At 39.4% G+C, this 18,545-nt stretch overlaps 1 protein-coding gene across 2 annotated transcripts; it reads right to left on the bottom strand.

The window, feature by feature from the left end:
* Positions 1-2,228: 2,228 nt before the first annotated feature.
* Positions 2,229-18,262, bottom strand: LOC120774264 (NCK-interacting protein with SH3 domain). 2 transcript variants are annotated; one of them, XM_040103732.1, is made up of 9 exons: positions 17,919-18,262; positions 17,286-17,470; positions 10,677-10,826; positions 9,403-10,593; positions 9,144-9,341; positions 8,967-9,075; positions 5,310-5,519; positions 5,083-5,255; positions 2,229-4,162 (listed from the first exon to the last, which is right to left on the bottom strand). In XM_040103732.1, exons 1-9 carry the CDS (start codon positions 17,920-17,922, stop codon positions 3,971-3,973), a joined length of 2,412 nt encoding a protein of 803 aa, XP_039959666.1. In that variant the 5' UTR covers positions 17,923-18,262; the 3' UTR covers positions 2,229-3,970. The 2 variants fall into 2 exon arrangements, with proteins under 2 accessions (XP_039959666.1, XP_039959667.1); XM_040103733.1 differs by lacking the exon at positions 17,919-18,262 and adding an exon at positions 17,583-17,669.
* Between the last annotated feature and the right edge of the window lie 283 nt (positions 18,263-18,545).

Raw genomic sequence — 18,545 nt, 5'->3', positions numbered from 1 at the left:
AAAAAAATTTAGGCTTCCACTGCTTACTGGGTTTGGGAACATGACTAAAGCGGTATTGCTAGAAATTGCAAGACTGATGAGAATGCGATGACTGTTTGATATCAAACGGTTCGAAAAGGTCCTTTCCGATCCTGACGGAACTTTTGGTATTGCTCAACGTCAGCTTACGTATTAGTTTTGCGTGGACACCAAATTCAAACATCGCGACATAGAGGCAGTTAAAAACAGCTTTAAAATGGAGGAGAGGTGAGAGGTTAGCGCATGGTGAATATCTGGTCGGTTGTTGATTTTCCGCGTCTAAAGACACACTGATAAGTTCCAATCAGTTTGTTGACGGTGGTATTTAATATTTCACACAATACGCCCGATAGAACCTTATATGCGTTGTTTAGGAGACTTATTCAACGGTAGTTGGCGCAGATGGTGGGGTCCCCTTTTTGTGGATTGGGCAGAGCACACTTAAATACCAATCGTTGGGCATGCTTTCTTACGAGCATATTTTACAAAGACTCTGATGCATGCTCCTTATCAGTTCTTCGCCGCCGTGTTTGAATAGCTCGGTCGGCAATCCATCGGCCCCCGCCGCTTTGTCGTTCTTCAGATAGGTAATTGCTATTCGAACTTCTTCAGGGTCGAGCAATGGAACGTCTGCTCCATCGTCGTCAATTGGGGAATCGGGTTCGCCTTCTCCTGGTGTTGTGCGTTCACTGTCATTCAGCAGGCTGGAGAAGTGTTCCCTCCATAAGTTAAGTATGCTCTGGGCATCGGTGACTAGATCACCTTTGGGGGTTCTACAAGAGTATGCTCCGGTCTTTAAACCTTCTGTTATTCGCCGCATTTTTTCGTAGAATTTTCGAGCATTACCCTTATCGGCCAGCTTGTCAAGTTCTTCATACTCACGCATTTCGCTTTTGCTGCCTGCAAATGCGTCTCGCTTTCCTCTTCAACTCTCGGTATCTATCCCATCCCGCGCGTGTTGTGATCGAGGTAAGCAGTCTGTTTTCTTTTCGCTGCGACACGGCACTCCTCGTCGTAGCAGCTGTTTTCTTTGATTTCGGTTACAGCTGTACTTAAGGAGCTTGAAATGCCATCTCACAGTTCCCTTATATTCTCTCAGAGGGCAGGAGTGCAAATCGAGTAGAAAATCGCTCGGCTGTCTGTTGTTATTGCAGCTTTTCGAAGTCGAACCTCCCTTATGTTTGTTGACGTGCGTTTTTTTGCTGCACAGAGGCGGGTGCAAATCTTGTCTGCAAGAAGATAGTGGTCCGAGTCGATGTTAAGACCTCGGAGCGTACGCTCATCTAGAACACTGAAGACGTGCCTTCCGTGTATCACAACATGATCAACCTCAACCTATTTGGAGATGTTTCCTCGTGGAGGCTGAATTTACCGACTGTTGCGCCAAAGATACCTTCCTTGCCCACCCTTGCGTTAAAGTCCCAAAGCACGATTTTGACATCGTGACGGGGGCAGCTCTCATAGGTGCGCTACAAGCGCTCATAGAAGGCATCTTTGGTCACCTCGTCCTTCTCTTCCATGAGGCGTGGGCGCAAATCAGCGATATGTTGAAGAACCTCGCTTGGATGCAGATTGTGGCTAGACGTTCATTCACCGGAGTGAATGATAGTACTCGGCGACGAAGTCTTTCTCTCACCACGAATCCCACACCAAACTTGCGCTCCTTTATATGGCCACTGTAGTAAATGCCACAAAGACCTACTTGCCTCAGTCCTTATCCCGTCCATCGCATTTCTTGGACGGCGGTGATGTCAGCCTTCACTCTAACGAGAACATCAACCAGCTGGGCAGCGGCACCTTCCCAATTATGGGAGCAAACATTTCAGAGGCATGCCCTTAAATCGTAATCCTTCATTCGTTTGCCATGGTCGTCATCAAAAGGTGGGTTTCTCATCCGAGGCTGATTGTTGTTTTTCATTGGGTGTGTTTTGTTTACGTGGCGAGTCCCAAACCCAGCGCACAACCCTGTGGAGGAGATGTTTCGCCTTCTCACTTTTGCTCGCCTTCAAACGGATATTCTTAGGCTACCCAGAGGATACTTGGTCTAGGACCGGAAGTCGTGAGCCGCTTGAGCCATATGTAAAAAATCGATTCTAGCCACTCCCAAGTGAATAGCAATCAGATAACTTTCCTCACTTGCGTGAACTTCTTGCCATGACTCCATCCTCCACATAAACTACACAGTAACGAGTTATTGAATAAAACAATGATTTTATTACTTTCACCTTAAAACTTTTGATTTAATCTCGAATTAAAATGTGCTAGTGTGTGTGTAGACTTTTCAAAAATGAATTGAACACATTTTGCCATTGGATGTCTTTTGAATTGATTTAAAAACAGTCATATAGTACATATAACAACAAACTTAATATATACAATAGATAACAATAATTTTTACACATACATATATTTGGTAACTACTATCTTGACAAGGGCAGCTGAGGCTTAACTTTTTCAACTCTACGAAAATACCAAAAAATTTTGATAAATTTCAATAAAAAAAATTTGTTGTGCCATAAATTTGGAATGCCAGTATTTTAAAGTTTATGGTTTTTAATAAATGTTGTATTTGATTTGAATGCATTAAAAAATGTTTACACAGTGTGGTTAAGTACAGTTTTACTGTAAATGTTTACAATTTTTTTTGGTCTACTTTTACGGTTTATATTTTTTAATATTTCTGATCGAGAACTGTTTAGAAAATTTTTTTAATTTAAATAAATAGTATTTTTATTATACCATATGCATATGTAATTTGTCAATTTGCAGTTTCTCAGTATTTTTCAGTATTGGCTATAACATATTCCGTATATATATATTTAATATATGGTCATTTATTTAATTTCATTATATAGATTATATAGTCAAATTTAACATTGTATTGTTTAAAATTTTTTTTGTTATATTTGTATATATTTATTAACTTCGTTTATTCGTTACGTTGTTCTGCATTAGAATTGTTTTTAGAAGGTAAAAATGTGTTGCTGCCGCTGCTGCACGCTGCAAACGCCAATTCGATTACATTTTTTTCTAAACATTAGTGCTTAAAGTAAGTTTGCTTATTAATAAAAAAAATAAATTAATATTTGTATGTCGGACTAGTTGTTGTTGTTTTAAAAAGCTAATATAGATCTTTGTAAGAAGTTAGTATTTTGAAAATAATTAAATAATTAACGAGGTGCGCTTAAAATACCGTTTAAAACTTTCAGTTTATTGTGCAATTTATGCTTTGGCTGCGCGCTTCTGTGTTGACAAACAGAAATAATTGAGTATTTCCTTTGATGATTTGTTCCTGGAACAACCATGTAGCCTTTTGAATGAGTGCGTACTCACTGAGGGCTCATACAATGTTACATCGATATTAAATATACTTATTTTTTTATAATTATTTTTTCTAATATTTCAGGTATAATTTCAAATATTGCAAACTGTTTCAATATTTCTGCTTAACTAATTGCTTACGTTTAATATTATTTTTTGTTTGTTGCGCCGTCAACATGTCAAATGCACACATACAAATGTTTGTTATGCACTGGTGTGGCGTTGCCAGCTGTGTGAACGTATGCTTCATTGCCATTTAGAACATTTCGCACTTAACCAAGTTCTTAATAAGGTATGATTTTAATACTAATGTTTGAATGCTTGAATCTAATAATTAAATTTATATTAATAAATATTTTTTTTTGTTAATTTATTGTTATTATTAACAATGAGAATTCGAGTTTATGGAAAGTAAATGTACAAAATGAATAAGCGACAAACACACGTAAAATAATAGTTGCATTAAAATTTCCATTACAAAATAGAATTGTTTACAAAATAAAGATTAAATTTATGTTACGGTTTTTAGTAAATAATATAGCCATACTAAAAATTTACTACAATTAGCTCAGTCATCGAAATGCATTTCTCCTCCTCTCAACCTACCCTACCATAAATGCCGTTGAAGCCTTTAGGCTTTGAATAATTGTGGAAATTCGTTAGCGATCTCGCGCACTAACTGTTGATCCGAAGCGCTGCACTCGGTTTCTTCGCAAAAAATGCGTGTAAATATTTTCATAAAGTCCTGCTTACGATGCTGGTGCTCAGCATAATTAGTATTGCGTAGAATGCGTCGACATAGTTCCAAGTAGCAACGACGCATCTGTAAGAAGAAACCACAGCTGAAGTTAGAAGAAGTAGGGAATAAGTAAGACCATGACCAAACGCTAGAGACTCTCGTAAGTTGTACTAATAATATTTGGCTATAACTGAAAAAAGGTTGCATATGACACCCACTCCCTATTATCCACCACTTAAATGACTACAATGACGGCACGTAGGTTAGATCTAAAACTCAGATACAAACGAGGTTAGATATCCGAAAATACAGTCTTTGGATGGATTTTAAGATTTTAGGTGGGACATTCGACAGTCAAAGCCGTAACAAAATCCTTAAGCCGCTAGCCGGCAGCACATGGGGAAATGGGGAAGAGACAAGAGACAGTTAAGGAGCATAATGAACCCCTTTCCAAGCAGTTTCTGGTGGGGCGGTTTTCGTAGAAATCATCCCTGCATTCACTTGCATCCTAGGAGCATCAAGAGGTATTTCCTCAACCACGTCGACGACATGAAACATTACGCCGACCAGACGTCGGACGCAATAAACTTCAAACATACATTAACCAAAATATGATTAACTTCAAATTTTCTACTATCACTGCCAAATAAATTCGTATCATCGCTTTGATCAAATTTCAACTGGACAATGTCCTAGGGTTATGAGCCGATTAATCAAATGTTCCCCACAATTGTTATAAGCCATGGCAGGGATGGCTTTCAGTGCTTTCAATGGCTTGATTTTTTCGATGTCAGGTCATTTTTGGAGCCCCATTCGCTGAATTGGGGCTCGGTTCATTGTTAGTTTCGACGTCAATCATTCAAGCATCTCTTTTGCGACCTCTACTTGAGGATTCAGGCCTTTTGGTACGAATTTAGCATTGATACGATTCATTAGACACGAACCATTAGATGTACCCAGCTATTTTACTAATATGTATATACTACGTAATTTTAGCCACTTACCGGATTACCGGCACACAAATCGGACAATTGTCGCACCAAAATATCAATGAGCACTTTGTTGTCATTCGTGTAAAACATGCCAGCCGTATCGGGATTGCTGAAGATATCGATAAACATTTTGAGCACTGAATTCATGGTATCCGTTGAGTGTTTCAACAACTTGATTGGATCTTCTGCAAAGCGAGCAAAAGTTAATATGGATATATGAAAGAAAATGTTGTAGTTACCTTCTCTATTTAATAATAACAGTATTTTCTCAGTGAATATTTTAGCGCTGGGCAAGCTTTGCATGGCTTCAACGACAACGTTTTGCGAAAAGTCGGTGAATTGTAGATTGAATGCCAATATTAAGGATATAACCATATCAACTAGTGTTTCCGGATTGTTGCCTTCAACGATTTCTAAAAGGAAACTCGCAAAGTGCACACCAAGATAATCTGAAAGCAATAATTTGTAGTTATTAATATTTAATAAAAGTAATTACAATTTTTAGACAGAGTATTGAAATCCCGAAAAATTCAATTCCCAAACACCAAATCCCCAAATTACAAACCCCTAACTCGAAATCCACAAATTTACATCCCCAAAAAGAAGTTATAAGCGAAAGAATTGGCGCCAGCCCGGGTTAGAAACTGAGTCCAGCCATAACACTAATCACCCCTTTCGTCCTTTGGTACGAACCCGTCGAAACTACCGTTAAATGACTTCGATGACAGTTAACTTTTTTTACCCTAGCGCAGTTTTGGTTTGGGAAGTGCTAAATGTTAAACTCCTACCTATCCCGAATAGAAACTGACATACCCAACTTATGTCCTGCATGCAACAAGTGCCCGCACCATACTAATCACCTTTTTTCATGCTCCATAAAGCCAACTCCTTTCCTTTGATCCGAACCCGTCGAAACTGCTCGTTTCCTCGGTCTCCCGTTAAGAGACCTCGATGAGAGCTAACAATTCCCACGACAGCTGGTTCTACGCACCGGAATTGACTCGGATTTCATCCGACCAAGGGCTGTTCTTTCGGCGATCTAACCCCGTTTGGATCGGTAAGTGTTAATTTGTATAGTTTGTCGTCACTGAAGCAATGCCTTGCAGCAGGGTTGCTCCGTATCCTCCTGACTCGCGCTGGCATTGAGTCCAACCCGGGCCAGGAGGAATTTTTCTGCTGCGTATGCGCAAAACGGCTCCATCCAAACTCCACCACGGTCAGGTGTAACACATGCAATGGGTGGAGCCATCTTAAGACCTGCTCAGGCCTTAAGACTCATAGGGAGTGGACCACGCGTTACGTGGCCCCATGTTGCCTGCGCAATACTGCGACCCAAGCCTCTACGGCTGAGCAATCCGCACACAGTTCGCGCGCCGCGCCGCCACTCAACCCGAGTGGCCAACAGAGGACCTCTACGGTCCCCAGGAGCTCAACCAAGCAACATAGCTCCCCTTCTGACTTGTCACACTGCACCCTTCGGTAGACAAAGCTAAACGATGTGTTAACCGACAGCTGCGCAAAATGCCAAACGACGGCGCGCCACTTACTTTCACCGATGAGGAGGTTCAGGGTGTCATCAACAAAGCAAAATCATCCAAATCCATTGGCCCTGATGGAATCAACATGCTAATGCTAAAGCATCTAGGCTCGACGGGAGTAGGATATCTCATCAAGGTCCTCAATCTATCGCTGACCACTCTTCAAATACCCGATATGTGGAAAGTGGGAAGAGTGGTCCCACTACTGAAACCTGGGAAACCCGCCAACAAAGGGGAATCTTATCGACCGATAACTCTCCTCTCCCCAGACACTTGAGGCCTAGCTACTCCCGACCTTCACTCACCACCTGAGCCTAGCCAGCCACCAGCATGGATTCCGAAAAGTGCACAGCACCACCACAGCACTTAGCGTCATAAACGCCCAGATAGTTCCTGGCCTCAACCAGAAACCACCCTGCGAAAGAACGATCCTCGTAGCGTTGGACCTGTCAAAAGCTTTTGACACGGTCAATCACACAACGCTACTGCAGGACATCGAAACAACTACGCTCCCTCCAGGGCTAAAGAGGTGGACCATGAACTATCTGAGCGGTCGCCAGTCATCCATACTATTTCGAGGTAAAACATCTAAACTGAGAAGAATAAAACAGGGGGTTCCGTAGGGTGGTGTCCTCTCCCCACTACTGTTTAATTTCTACATCTCGAAACTCCCACAACCATCAGAGGGAGTTTCCATAACCGATATTGGCGTCGGGCAATGGAATCGATGGCATGTGTTCGAAGGTAAACAGCTAACTCTCCGACCTTTCTCGTTTCCTCACTGCACGAAATCTCACACTTTCCCCCACCAAATCCACAGCGACCATATTCACAAACTGGACGAAGGAGTATAGACTTGAGCTTAACATTGCAGTCGACGGCGTCAAAATTCCGACTGTCCACAATCCTAAGATTTTAGGTGTAACATTCGACAGTCTATGCTCCTTCTCTCCTCATACGACCGCGATTATCGCCAAGGTACAGAGCCGCAACAAAATCCTCAAGTCGCTAGCCGGCAGCACATGGGGAAAAGACAAATAAACGTTGTTGGCAACATACAAGGCAATCGGCCGGCCGGTCCTCAATTACGCAGCTCCCATATGGATGCCTGGATGCAGTGGCACGCAGATGAGGAAACTACAGACCTGTCAAAACACTGCACTCCGGACCAGTACAGTATGTCTTTTGATGTGTCCCATTGATCACCTCCACAGTGAGACGCTTATGCTCCCAGTTAAGGAGCATAATGAACTCCTCTCCAAGCAGTTCCTGCTTGGATGCTTTCGCAGAAATCACCCTTGCAGCCATCTGCTTGGAGCGGAATCGCCTCCCAGGAGCATCAAAAGGTCATTCCTGGATTACGTCGACGACATCGTACAGTACGCCCACCGGACTTCGGACGCAACTAACTTTCGACAGGTACTGACCGCCATTCACAGCGGAGCCATCAACACCTTCACCGACTCCTTTCCCTTGAATGGCGTTCTTGGAGTCAAACTTCCACCCATCGCAGACGAAGAGCTCCAGCTGCCGCGAGAAACGCGTGTGACCCTTGCGCAACTTCGTTCTGGATACTGTAGCAGGTTAAACTCCTACTTATCCAGAATAGACCCTGACATACCCAATGTATGTCCTGCATGCAACGAGTCTCCGCATGACACTGACCACCTCTTTGCATGCCCTACAAACCCTACCCATCTAACACCTTCCTCCCTTTGGTCCGACCCCGTCGAAACAGCACGTTTCTTGGGCCTACCGTTAGATGACATCGACGACAACACAAATGACATTTACCATCCCAACGGGGATTGAATTTCCGTTAAAACAACAACAACAACAGAGCTAACATTGTACTTTTCCCCAAACAAAGTCTATGTACTCGGTACAACAGCAACAACAACAACAGTTAACTTATAGCTTTCCCCTAAGCAGAGTCCGGATAATCTTTATAGAACATCCCGGTGTTGGATTGGTCAGGGTTATTTTTTAAACGAGAGCCGAAGGCCGCCATTGCAAAAAGGAGTTCTTAGCGTAAGAACAGATGCCACCCCGGTGTTGCATCGGCCAGGTCTCCGTCCCCACGACAGTCGTGTCTACGTAACCGGGACGGACCCGATTTTTATCCGTCCAAGGTCAAGGTCCACTGTCAACTCGGCAGAATTCTGCTGCCACAACAACAACAATCAGCCCGGAGAATTTTTTAAAACGCAAACGAAGGCCGCCACTACAAACAAAAAGTTCGTAAGGTAAGAACTGATGATACCCGCCTTTGGATTCGTCAGGGTTATTTTATGGGTGGATTGTGAATTTTGGGATTTTGAAATCGCTGATTTCAAGCCTAACTGATTTTTTACGCACCTTGATGATTTACTGGCATTGGTTGACCTAATGAAAAGATGATTGTTAACATTTTGACAAGTTTCTTAAATTTATCTAAGTTGGCAAAATTGGTTTTCATATCTTCTACCTGAAATATAGGAAATTTGTGAAAATACCATGAAAATTTTAACAAAAGTAAAAATCACTTGAACTCACAATTTCTAATGGCAATACAGATGTAAGTAAAATATCGACTATAATATGGTCCAAATGGCAAGCAGCGGTAAAAGTCTTCAGCAATAGCTGTTTAATAGGCCAACGCGTTTCCATTTGATAATACTGCACTAGATTAATAAGCACCTGGTACTGGTCGCACGACATTTCATAACAACTAATATTTTCGTCGGCATTATTCTAAAATAAAAAAATTGTTTTTAAAAAAATTTGATTTGTTGTAAATTTTCACCATAATTACCAAAATTTCCACTAGTTCCTCCAGAAATTGTATTATATCATCCTCATCTTCGTACAGCATCCACGAACGTTGCTCCGTATCGTTTTTACAATCCGCCAGCTGCGAGAATATGTACTGTAGACGTTTCGAGTCATGCGTCATGCCCAACAATGCTTTTGGTGTCTCCACTTTGTCGGTTACATGTATCGCCACAGCCTCTAAGTATGGATTTATGGCACCGTTATATAATTGCTCTAGGCTAGTGAGGACCACGCGTAAAGCTTCGCATGACAAATCGAAGCTTAAATTCGTATTACGCCTTATTATATCTACAATTTGATAAACATCAGAGGATTCCACTTTCAAATCAGCGCGTGTCACGCCATATGCAACTGTATTTGTGGTAACTATAGTAGTACCGGAAGCACCTGCTGGCAAAGCCTGCTGCACAGCTAATTCCTCACTATCCAGCGCTTGGCTATTCTCAACACTGTTGGTAAAGTCACCACGTCCATCGTTTGCCAACGTTGCAACGTCGCGTCCATCGCTTGCCGGTTCACTGCCTTCGGATTTCTCAACGAATTTCTCATCATTGAAATGCTCACTGGTATCAGTTAAGGTATTTGTGCCGCCAGTTATACCATTGCCGGTAACAGCAGCACCGTTGCAGCTATTACCCCCACCGCCACTGCCATTAGCGTCGCCCGCCTCACATTTTCGCTCGCTGCCATTCTGTTTGGCATGGCTCTGGCCGGGCGATTCACGTTGACTAGTTTCTTTGTATGTGGTCACCACATCTTCGCTTGTTGTCGTTGTAGTTGTGGTAGTCTCTGAAGGCTCTGATGTGACACTGTTATCCTGTGTGATATCACTGGCTTTATTGCTGCTCTGTGTTTGTGTTTGCGATTGCTGTGACTGTTGTTGTTGCTGCTGCTGCTGCTGTTGCTGTTGTGATTGCTGTGTCTGTATCTGCATCGTGCCCATGCTATTGGATTCTTGCATAATTTGTGGCAACACAATACCGACAGCTGGGCTAGACATCGATTTTTTATTGCTATCCAAGCGATTTGAACGCGGTGGACTTAGTGGACTGTGCGGTGTTGGCTGCGCTGAAGCGGAAGTGGCACGATTACTATACGATTTGGAGCAGTTTTTCTCGCTAATACTTTGCGAAAAAGACAAGGAAGAGTCGCAGTCACGTTCTGAGTAGTCCTGCAATACAAATGCACATATATGTATATATGAAGTAATATCATGAAGTAATATATTATCTTTTTAGGTTCATATTATTTTACCAAGTAAACTCTCTCCATGGCCATTTTCTTTTCGCGCAGCCGCTCCAATAGTTCTTCTTTGGGCATAATTCCATTGATTTCCGTCTCTTTCGACTTTTCAAGTGACTCAATTGAGGAGTTGAGGAAACTGATGAGAAAATCCGGTTCCACCTTCAAAATGGTGTTGAGAAAAATTTTTAGTGACATATTAGTGTACTTGAGGTTAGTTTCGAATATTTTTCTTTAAGTAAATAATTATATCAAACTAAGAAAAAATATTACCAATGATTTTCGTCAAATGACCATGAATAAAGTCAATGACAAAATATAGTAGTAATAGTGGTAAATGGAAAACACCTGGATTTTTCTCTAAGGAAGGGTTGCAAACTCGACAGTATTCTCCAAAAATATTTTATGGATTTTTAATCTCAAAATAAAAACAAAATATAATATTTTAATATATAGCTAAAGAGAATACCGCTTTCAGGTACTACATGTACACCTTTCCCACGGCAGTCGGGTCTAGGTAACCAGAACGAACCCAGATTTTTATCCGCCCAAAGACTGTCAACTCTTTGTGATAAGATAGCTGGTCTCCGCGTTGTCGCAAAAGCCTTTTGGCCCAAGACCGCCAGAAATCTAGTGACCTCTTTGCCGTGAGTAAGGCTTGCCTCTTACCAAATGTGTGGCTTTTAACAGGCCATTGTCCTATTGGCGTCTACGCAGTCGCAGTAAGGCTGGCTCTTACCAAACACCATCTGCAGAAGATGTATGGAAGATGAGTCGGAAGCAACTCAACACTTCCTTCTTGACTGTTCTGCGTTTCAGAGGTCAAGACTTAAACACTTGGGAGCGCATACCTTCAGACATCCCATCGCACTGACGGGAATGGAAATATAAGTTCGAACACAGGAGTTCTTATTTTCTATGGCTTCACAAAGGACTACATATCGCAGTCCACGCGCGATCTCTCTAGATCAGCCATCTAACCTAACCTAACCCTAGCAATCAAATCAACTTCTTTAGGAAACAAAGGGCTCGAGGTGGGTCGTGGAATCCAAATAACATTTGCACAACAAAGACAGCAGCCATCTGTTTTCATGATCATTCAAACCCATTCATCTAACAACCTTTTCCCCAGGGTTCAAGTCCAATAGAGTTTATATCTAGATCTACTAACAAATAATATGGAAGACAATGTCTTAAATTACCAAGGCTTGGAATAACTATTACAATAACAAAAAATGCAACAAGGGCAGTCAAGCATTCAGCACACTCCATTACATATCCATGTAAGATCCCAAAGCATCAATCAAAACAATATATGTATATATGTATGTAATTTCTTCTTCATATGCTTTTGGATTATCACCAACCTTGTAGGAAATTGGTGTTTGTTTGATAATAGTTTTGTACCTTCAATGGTTGCTCGTTGCGTAAAAGCATATATAATGTGCAAACGACTGGCTGACAAATCCTGAAGTTGCAAGCCTGGTGTCTTTAGATGAATGCACACCATGATATTGAGAACAATAATCACTCACGACCCAGTGACTAGAGCTTCAAAGTCTTCACGGACTACAGTCGAGTAGCAGTTCTAAAATATGTTGGGGCTTGCATGTTCATGTGTCTTATGGCAGCGATAGAAGAGCTACAGGATCGCACCTCGCTCTAGTTAGTGATTAAATACATTGCAAAATAAACCATTTCGCAAATGACGCCACACAAAGTTCTTTGTGTTAATAGTCATACCGAGATAAGGAAGAGTTAAACCACTTACAATATCTAGAACAAAGCTACGCAAGGGTCAATCTCGATTTTCGCGGTAACTCGAGCTCTTCGTCTGTAATGGCTGGTGATTTGCCTCGAAGTACGTCATTCACTGAGAGGGAGTCGCTGAAGGTGTTTATAACTCCAACGTGAATGGCGATCAGTGCATGTCTAAAGTTTGTTTCGTCCGAAGTCTGGTCGACGTTTTGTTTATGTTGTCGACTTAGTTGAGGAAGGACCTCTTGATGCTGTTGTTATTATTGTAGTGTTGTTCCTCTTGATGCTGTTGTTGTTGTTCTAACGGATATCTAATCCCGGTTATGATGATAAGGATTATCTAGGCTGTCGTCGACGTCATCTAAAGGGAGGAAATGTACTGTTTCGACGGGGGCGGACCAAAGGAAAGAGGGTGTCAGATGAGTGGGGTTGAGTTGCAAAGAGGTGGCCAGTGTCATGCGGAGACTCATTGCACGCAGGACATATGTTGGATATGCAGGGGTCTATTCTGGATAAGTAGGAGTTTAACCTGCTACAATAGATAGATAGATAAGTAAATGAGGAATGCACCCCGACCTTAGGTCTATTGTGCCCTCTCCTAACTCACAAGGACTCACTTAGACTCAACATATTGCTACAGTATCCAGAACGGAGCTGCGCCCTCTTAATGCTTTTAGGTGGTGGTTTCGTTACAATCAGATGACTGCAGGGATGCAGGCGAAACTGCTTAAAGAGGAGTTCATTCTGCTCCTTAACTGTTAGCATCCGGGCCTCACAGTACAGATGTTCAATGGGAGACATCAAGAGGTAACCCGTTGTAGTCCGAAGTGCAGTGTTCTGACATGTCTGTAGCTTCCTCGTCTGCGTTTCTCTGCATCCAGGCGACCATATTGGTGCGGCGTAGTTAAGGACCGGCCAGCCGATTGCCTTGCATGTTGCTAACAACGTTTCTACGGCAAAGCGAGAAAGGTCGGATAGATAGCCGTTTTCTTTTGAGCACATACCATCAATTCCATTTCCCAACGTCATTATCGTGCAATCATCATCGCAAAAGGTGATTGAGGAATGGTGGTTGAGGGAGTTTCGATATGTAGAAGTTAAACAACAACGGGAAGAGACTATATTTTTTCTTTAACCAAACATTTTAAATGGTATTCGGTGTAATTATTTGAAGTCATTTTTTTTACCATCTGGAAAACCATATATAAGGTTCACATTTCTTTTGGGGACGCGGATGACGACGCGGACGCCCTCAATGACAATATATGCGTAGATTTTGCAAATTAGATTGATGGCAGCACACTTACATATGTATAAGGGTATGTTAATTGAATAAGGTCACACATGTGACAACAAAGCAAGTACTAAGTACTAATTATAACAGTTAAGGAATATTATGTTGCTCACAAACCGGTTCTTTAGTATAGAAGTAAATCAATAAAAAATTTTTGCAATGCTTTGTGATGCAAATATTATTTGCAAATTAAAAGTAAATAAATAGAACAGACTAAATTTAAATGACGGAAAACCCAAAAATACAGCTGTTACTGTCAATTCACATCCATCAGCAATGGAAACAGCATTACGTTGTATGTATGTATGTATGTAGGTATATGTATATGACTTTATGAGGCAAGGAACACGTAGGTAAATAATGACGTTGTTGACAACTAGTTGCTCGAAAAGATCATCTAATCATACCGCAAAAAATATGCGTACATACATACATATATCAGAATCTTTTCAGTATAGTACTTAGACGAATGTTAAATAAACAGAGTTTTTCGTCTGGTAATTTTTACTATGGGGAAAAATTGTATTGGAAAATTGCTTAACATTTTTTGTTTTCAATGGAATCACGCCAGTGGAATCGTTGCAACAGAGTTTTGGGGAGTTTTGGGGAGGATCCTTGAGTTATCTAACTGAAAATTGGAGATGACGTGGAACTTGATCCGTACCCACGGCATTCGGGTCTAAGTAACCGAAACGGATACGGATTTTTATCCGGCCAAAGACTGTCAACACGGCACCTTCCTCGAAATTGCTTCAGGAATGTTTTATGCCGCTACAACAACAACAATGTGGAAGTGGGTTTATGAATCAATCGAAAATTGGATAAAACGTTGGCCTACTTATATTGGCCAAAAGGGAGCATATTTTTAAGGCGATAATTTATATTAAAAATAGTGAATATATTTTTGTAATCAGGTCGGGTCAATTTTTATAATCAGGTCGGGTCCATTTTGATTAATGCAAAATAAACTATGGCAAAATAAACTTGGCCTATGCCGGACCGTCAGCCAAGCAGCATCCGAATACGCGCTTTAGTTATTATGACGTTAGAGATTGGGAATTAATAGATGGAACTGCAAGAACTGAAGTGTGACATAATTTTAAATCCTCAATTGAAGAACATTTCTTATGCCGAAAAATATCTTCCTTAAAATGCTGCTGTCAAAACAATAAAAATTATTTTGATTTATTTTTTAGTTATATTATGAAAGGTAACCAAACTTTTAAATATCTACATATGTATGAATTTTTAGACAATAAAATATTTTTATAAAGTCGAAATAACTCGATAGGACTGACCAGGTAAAACTTTTTTCTGAACCCAATAGAGAACACTTGCCATGTTCTTAAAGTTAAAATAACGAAGAAGAAACCCAGGGCTTTAGGAAAGCTTGACGCAATCTTGTAGGATGTCTAGTACAATGAAAAGTCTTGAAGTCTTCCAAAAGTTAATCGATTATATGCCAACGAGTCTTAAGGTTGTCATACAATCAAAATATTGAAAGCTAATTTTGAATTAGTAAGTACAATATTTAACTAATAAAAAAATTCTCTTTATGATTGATTGACGGAGAAAAACCCAAAGCTTGGAAATAATTGTTCCGATTAACTAACAAAATCGTTTGATTATTGATCAATGAAAATAACAAAAAATATACATATTATTCTTTTTGTCCGGATTTCTCTGTCCGGCACTGTAAGTTATATGTATACAAACACGAAATCAAAGCATCCTTTAGTGCAACAAAAGAAGAACCCAATTTTGACACATTAAAATTCTTAAATCAATGCAATAGGTAAAAGTGTGTAAGCAGGCATCTTCAAACATACATATCTAAGCACTATTATAAATATATTCAACGCTATAGAGTCGCTCTATAATGCTTAACAATGAGGTTTTGTCCGAATATTGGTGTCAATAACCCTCAAGTTGCATTTTATCCACTCACTGATGCTATCATCAACAGCTGCAGCTCCGGGAGACAAGTAAATCGGAAAAAGAGGCAATCTTCATGGGTAATTATAGGTTGAGTATGTGCATACATACAAACGCTATTCGTACTTCAATGCACATGCTGTGTACTGACAAGCATTAAAGTACAAGCGGACGCAGTAAAAAGGGCAAAGTAAAAGTGAAAAGTATATTAGTATATTAGTATAATTAAAGAATTAATCAATATACTATGCATATGAAGCGAGAAGGATATAATGCAAAATGGCCACCATTTGAAAGATATTTTTAAATATGTTACTGCATTTGGAAATTAAATTTATAATGTCATTGTGATTATTTTTCATTAGGCCCGTTTTGGCAGTAAAACTTTGCATTTAAATTCATAACCCTTTTTGAAACTTGATTTAGTTTTTAGATATTTTATTTTCAAATATTGAATTTACAGACCTCTATAAGTATCTTTTTAATATGAAATATAGCTGCTATATAAATAAGGAATACGAAATCGAACAGAAGTGCAGCGCTATGAGTAGTTGTGTTGCTTCTGCTTCGTTGCATAAGAAAATGATTTCTGACAAATTTGGAAGGATTCGCTTGCCAATTTTAAATGCGCTTATGTAATCTTAGAATAAAGTAGATGCATACTAGTATGTATGTACCTTTTTGTTTATATATTTATACATACATACATTTTAAAAGTTATAAAATTACTAACTTCTAAGCTGATATAAGCATATGTGTACATTGATTACATATTTTCAGCAATTTCGTAAAGATGTGAAATATTTATTATTAATAAATGCTAATTATACATAGCTTTCCTGCATCTTACCATTTTCTCAGCGGTTCTACAAAAAGTTGTAGCTAACAAATATTACAGTTTCAAAATAAGAAAAACATTTTAAAATTTCGATAATAACATAGCTGTTTGTGTTTTATTGTAATCTGTATGATCTATAAATAAACAACTTAGTGGCTTGAAATCGTTGAAATGCATCATAATCAATCATAAAGAGAAATTTTCCGTTATTGTTGTTTTATGAGTAGCTCTATAAGCTATAATCGCTTTCTCAAAAGGTTAATAAATCAAATCAAAGACTATATAACTAAAACTCTGTTAAATATATCGAAATAAACGATCTTGTTTCTACTCATATGTATTTTACGACGGTTTAGGTTGAGCATGAACAATACACTCTGATTAACTCTATTAAGATTTATCAGTTATGGACTATAAACACTTATAATAAATAAGAAAACAAAATATTTATTCATTAAATGCCAAATTTAAGGATTTATGATTAATACCGCACAATATCTGAAGTTTATTACCGACTTCTGCCTTGGTTTTAACACTTTAAGTATTTATTTCCTCCACACTCGAAATTTAACTGTTCGTATACGTATAAAGTGAATATTCCGACCTACGTCACTAGGAATAGAGTTGGCAACTTAAACTTTGTAAATATTGCAATGAATTGTGCTGACCACACCCCTAAATTTGAGTTACACAATAGCCGACTGCTATTAATTATTATTCCGCATATTTTTGTAAGTACAATATTAATAACCGACCGCTTTTAATGTTGAGGCAGACAAAACATGGAGAGACTTACCTTAATTTTCATTACGTAATTTGATGGCACAAAACCAATATTGCCTTTCATGCTAACTACTTGCCACCAGTTCCGTTGACGTGCTGAAGTCTGGTATAGTATGAAGTATTCTCCTTCATCGAAGCTTATCGTTTTGGGATAGACCGCCTGGAAGTCGTAAAGTGCTTTAAGCATTTCGATGCTTTCTACGCGCACGAAACCCAACAAGATATTCCAAGAAATGTAAGCAACGAAAATAGAGAATACAGGATATTATTAAAAGGTATGAGTAAATTATTCAGTTAAATTGATAAATACATAATAGACAAATATGACAGGTAAAATGTGAATAAAAACAACACAATAACAAAAGCACGTCTGCAGCAGAAGCTGCGGCCCAAGGCACTAAGCGTGTTTGTTTCCAATTCGAAGCTTCAAATACTTGCCCGATTTGGCAAGTCAGAATGCGGAAAGCAGAAGGCAACGGTGTGAAATTGCCAAATTTGCTCATAATGCAGTTCTCACACCAGCACCACCCCCATTTCCCATCAACGTACACACATGACTTTCAGTTTAGTTATTGTACACATCCTGCACCACGATTATTAGCCACGCTTTTTATGCATTTCGTTTCCTTATTTACTTACAACTTACCCATTTTCTAGCCAAGGACGTAATTTGGACTTCTTGATTTTATTTCTCTTTTACATTGACGCGGTGTGTATTATTTAAGTAACAATATAGGAACGCTAGGCGTCAACACAAGCAATGCAATAAAAAGTCCTTAAAACCAAAACTTTTTATATATGTATGTATACACAGTTAAATTATTATTTGCTTCAAATTTTTTCCGAATTTTTCAAATTTTGTTTACAACTTATTCAAATTTACATTCACTGAAAGCAAATAACACAAATTTTCCACAAAGTTTAAAATTATACGTTTAGATTTTCTAATCAAACTAATTTTTCCAAATGCCACATATAAATGATATGAAGGCAAACAGAGAATCATACAGAATGCCTGAAAATTTACCCACCCATTTCCTATAGGTTCTGGATAAAAAGGATACTGTAATGAAAGTCGGGAATCAAAATAAAGAAAAACTAAATGAAATAAAATGTCAAACTGGATCTGCTGTACCAGAGTGGCAGAGTTTGATAAATAAGGATAGCGAAAAATACTGTAATCAGAGAACGTAATGTAACCACATAATTTGGTAAATAGCGAACTATCAAAGAGTTAGAATATTTCAATTCGCTAAAATTGATAGTAGTTTTA

The sequence above is a fragment of the Bactrocera tryoni genome, chromosome 4 (genome assembly GCF_016617805.1).
Source record: "Bactrocera tryoni isolate S06 chromosome 4, CSIRO_BtryS06_freeze2, whole genome shotgun sequence".
Classification (NCBI taxonomy): Eukaryota; Metazoa; Arthropoda; class Insecta; order Diptera; family Tephritidae; genus Bactrocera; species Bactrocera tryoni.
Note: the sequence above shows the minus strand (reverse complement) of the source record. Positions and strands in the feature narration are given on the sequence as shown.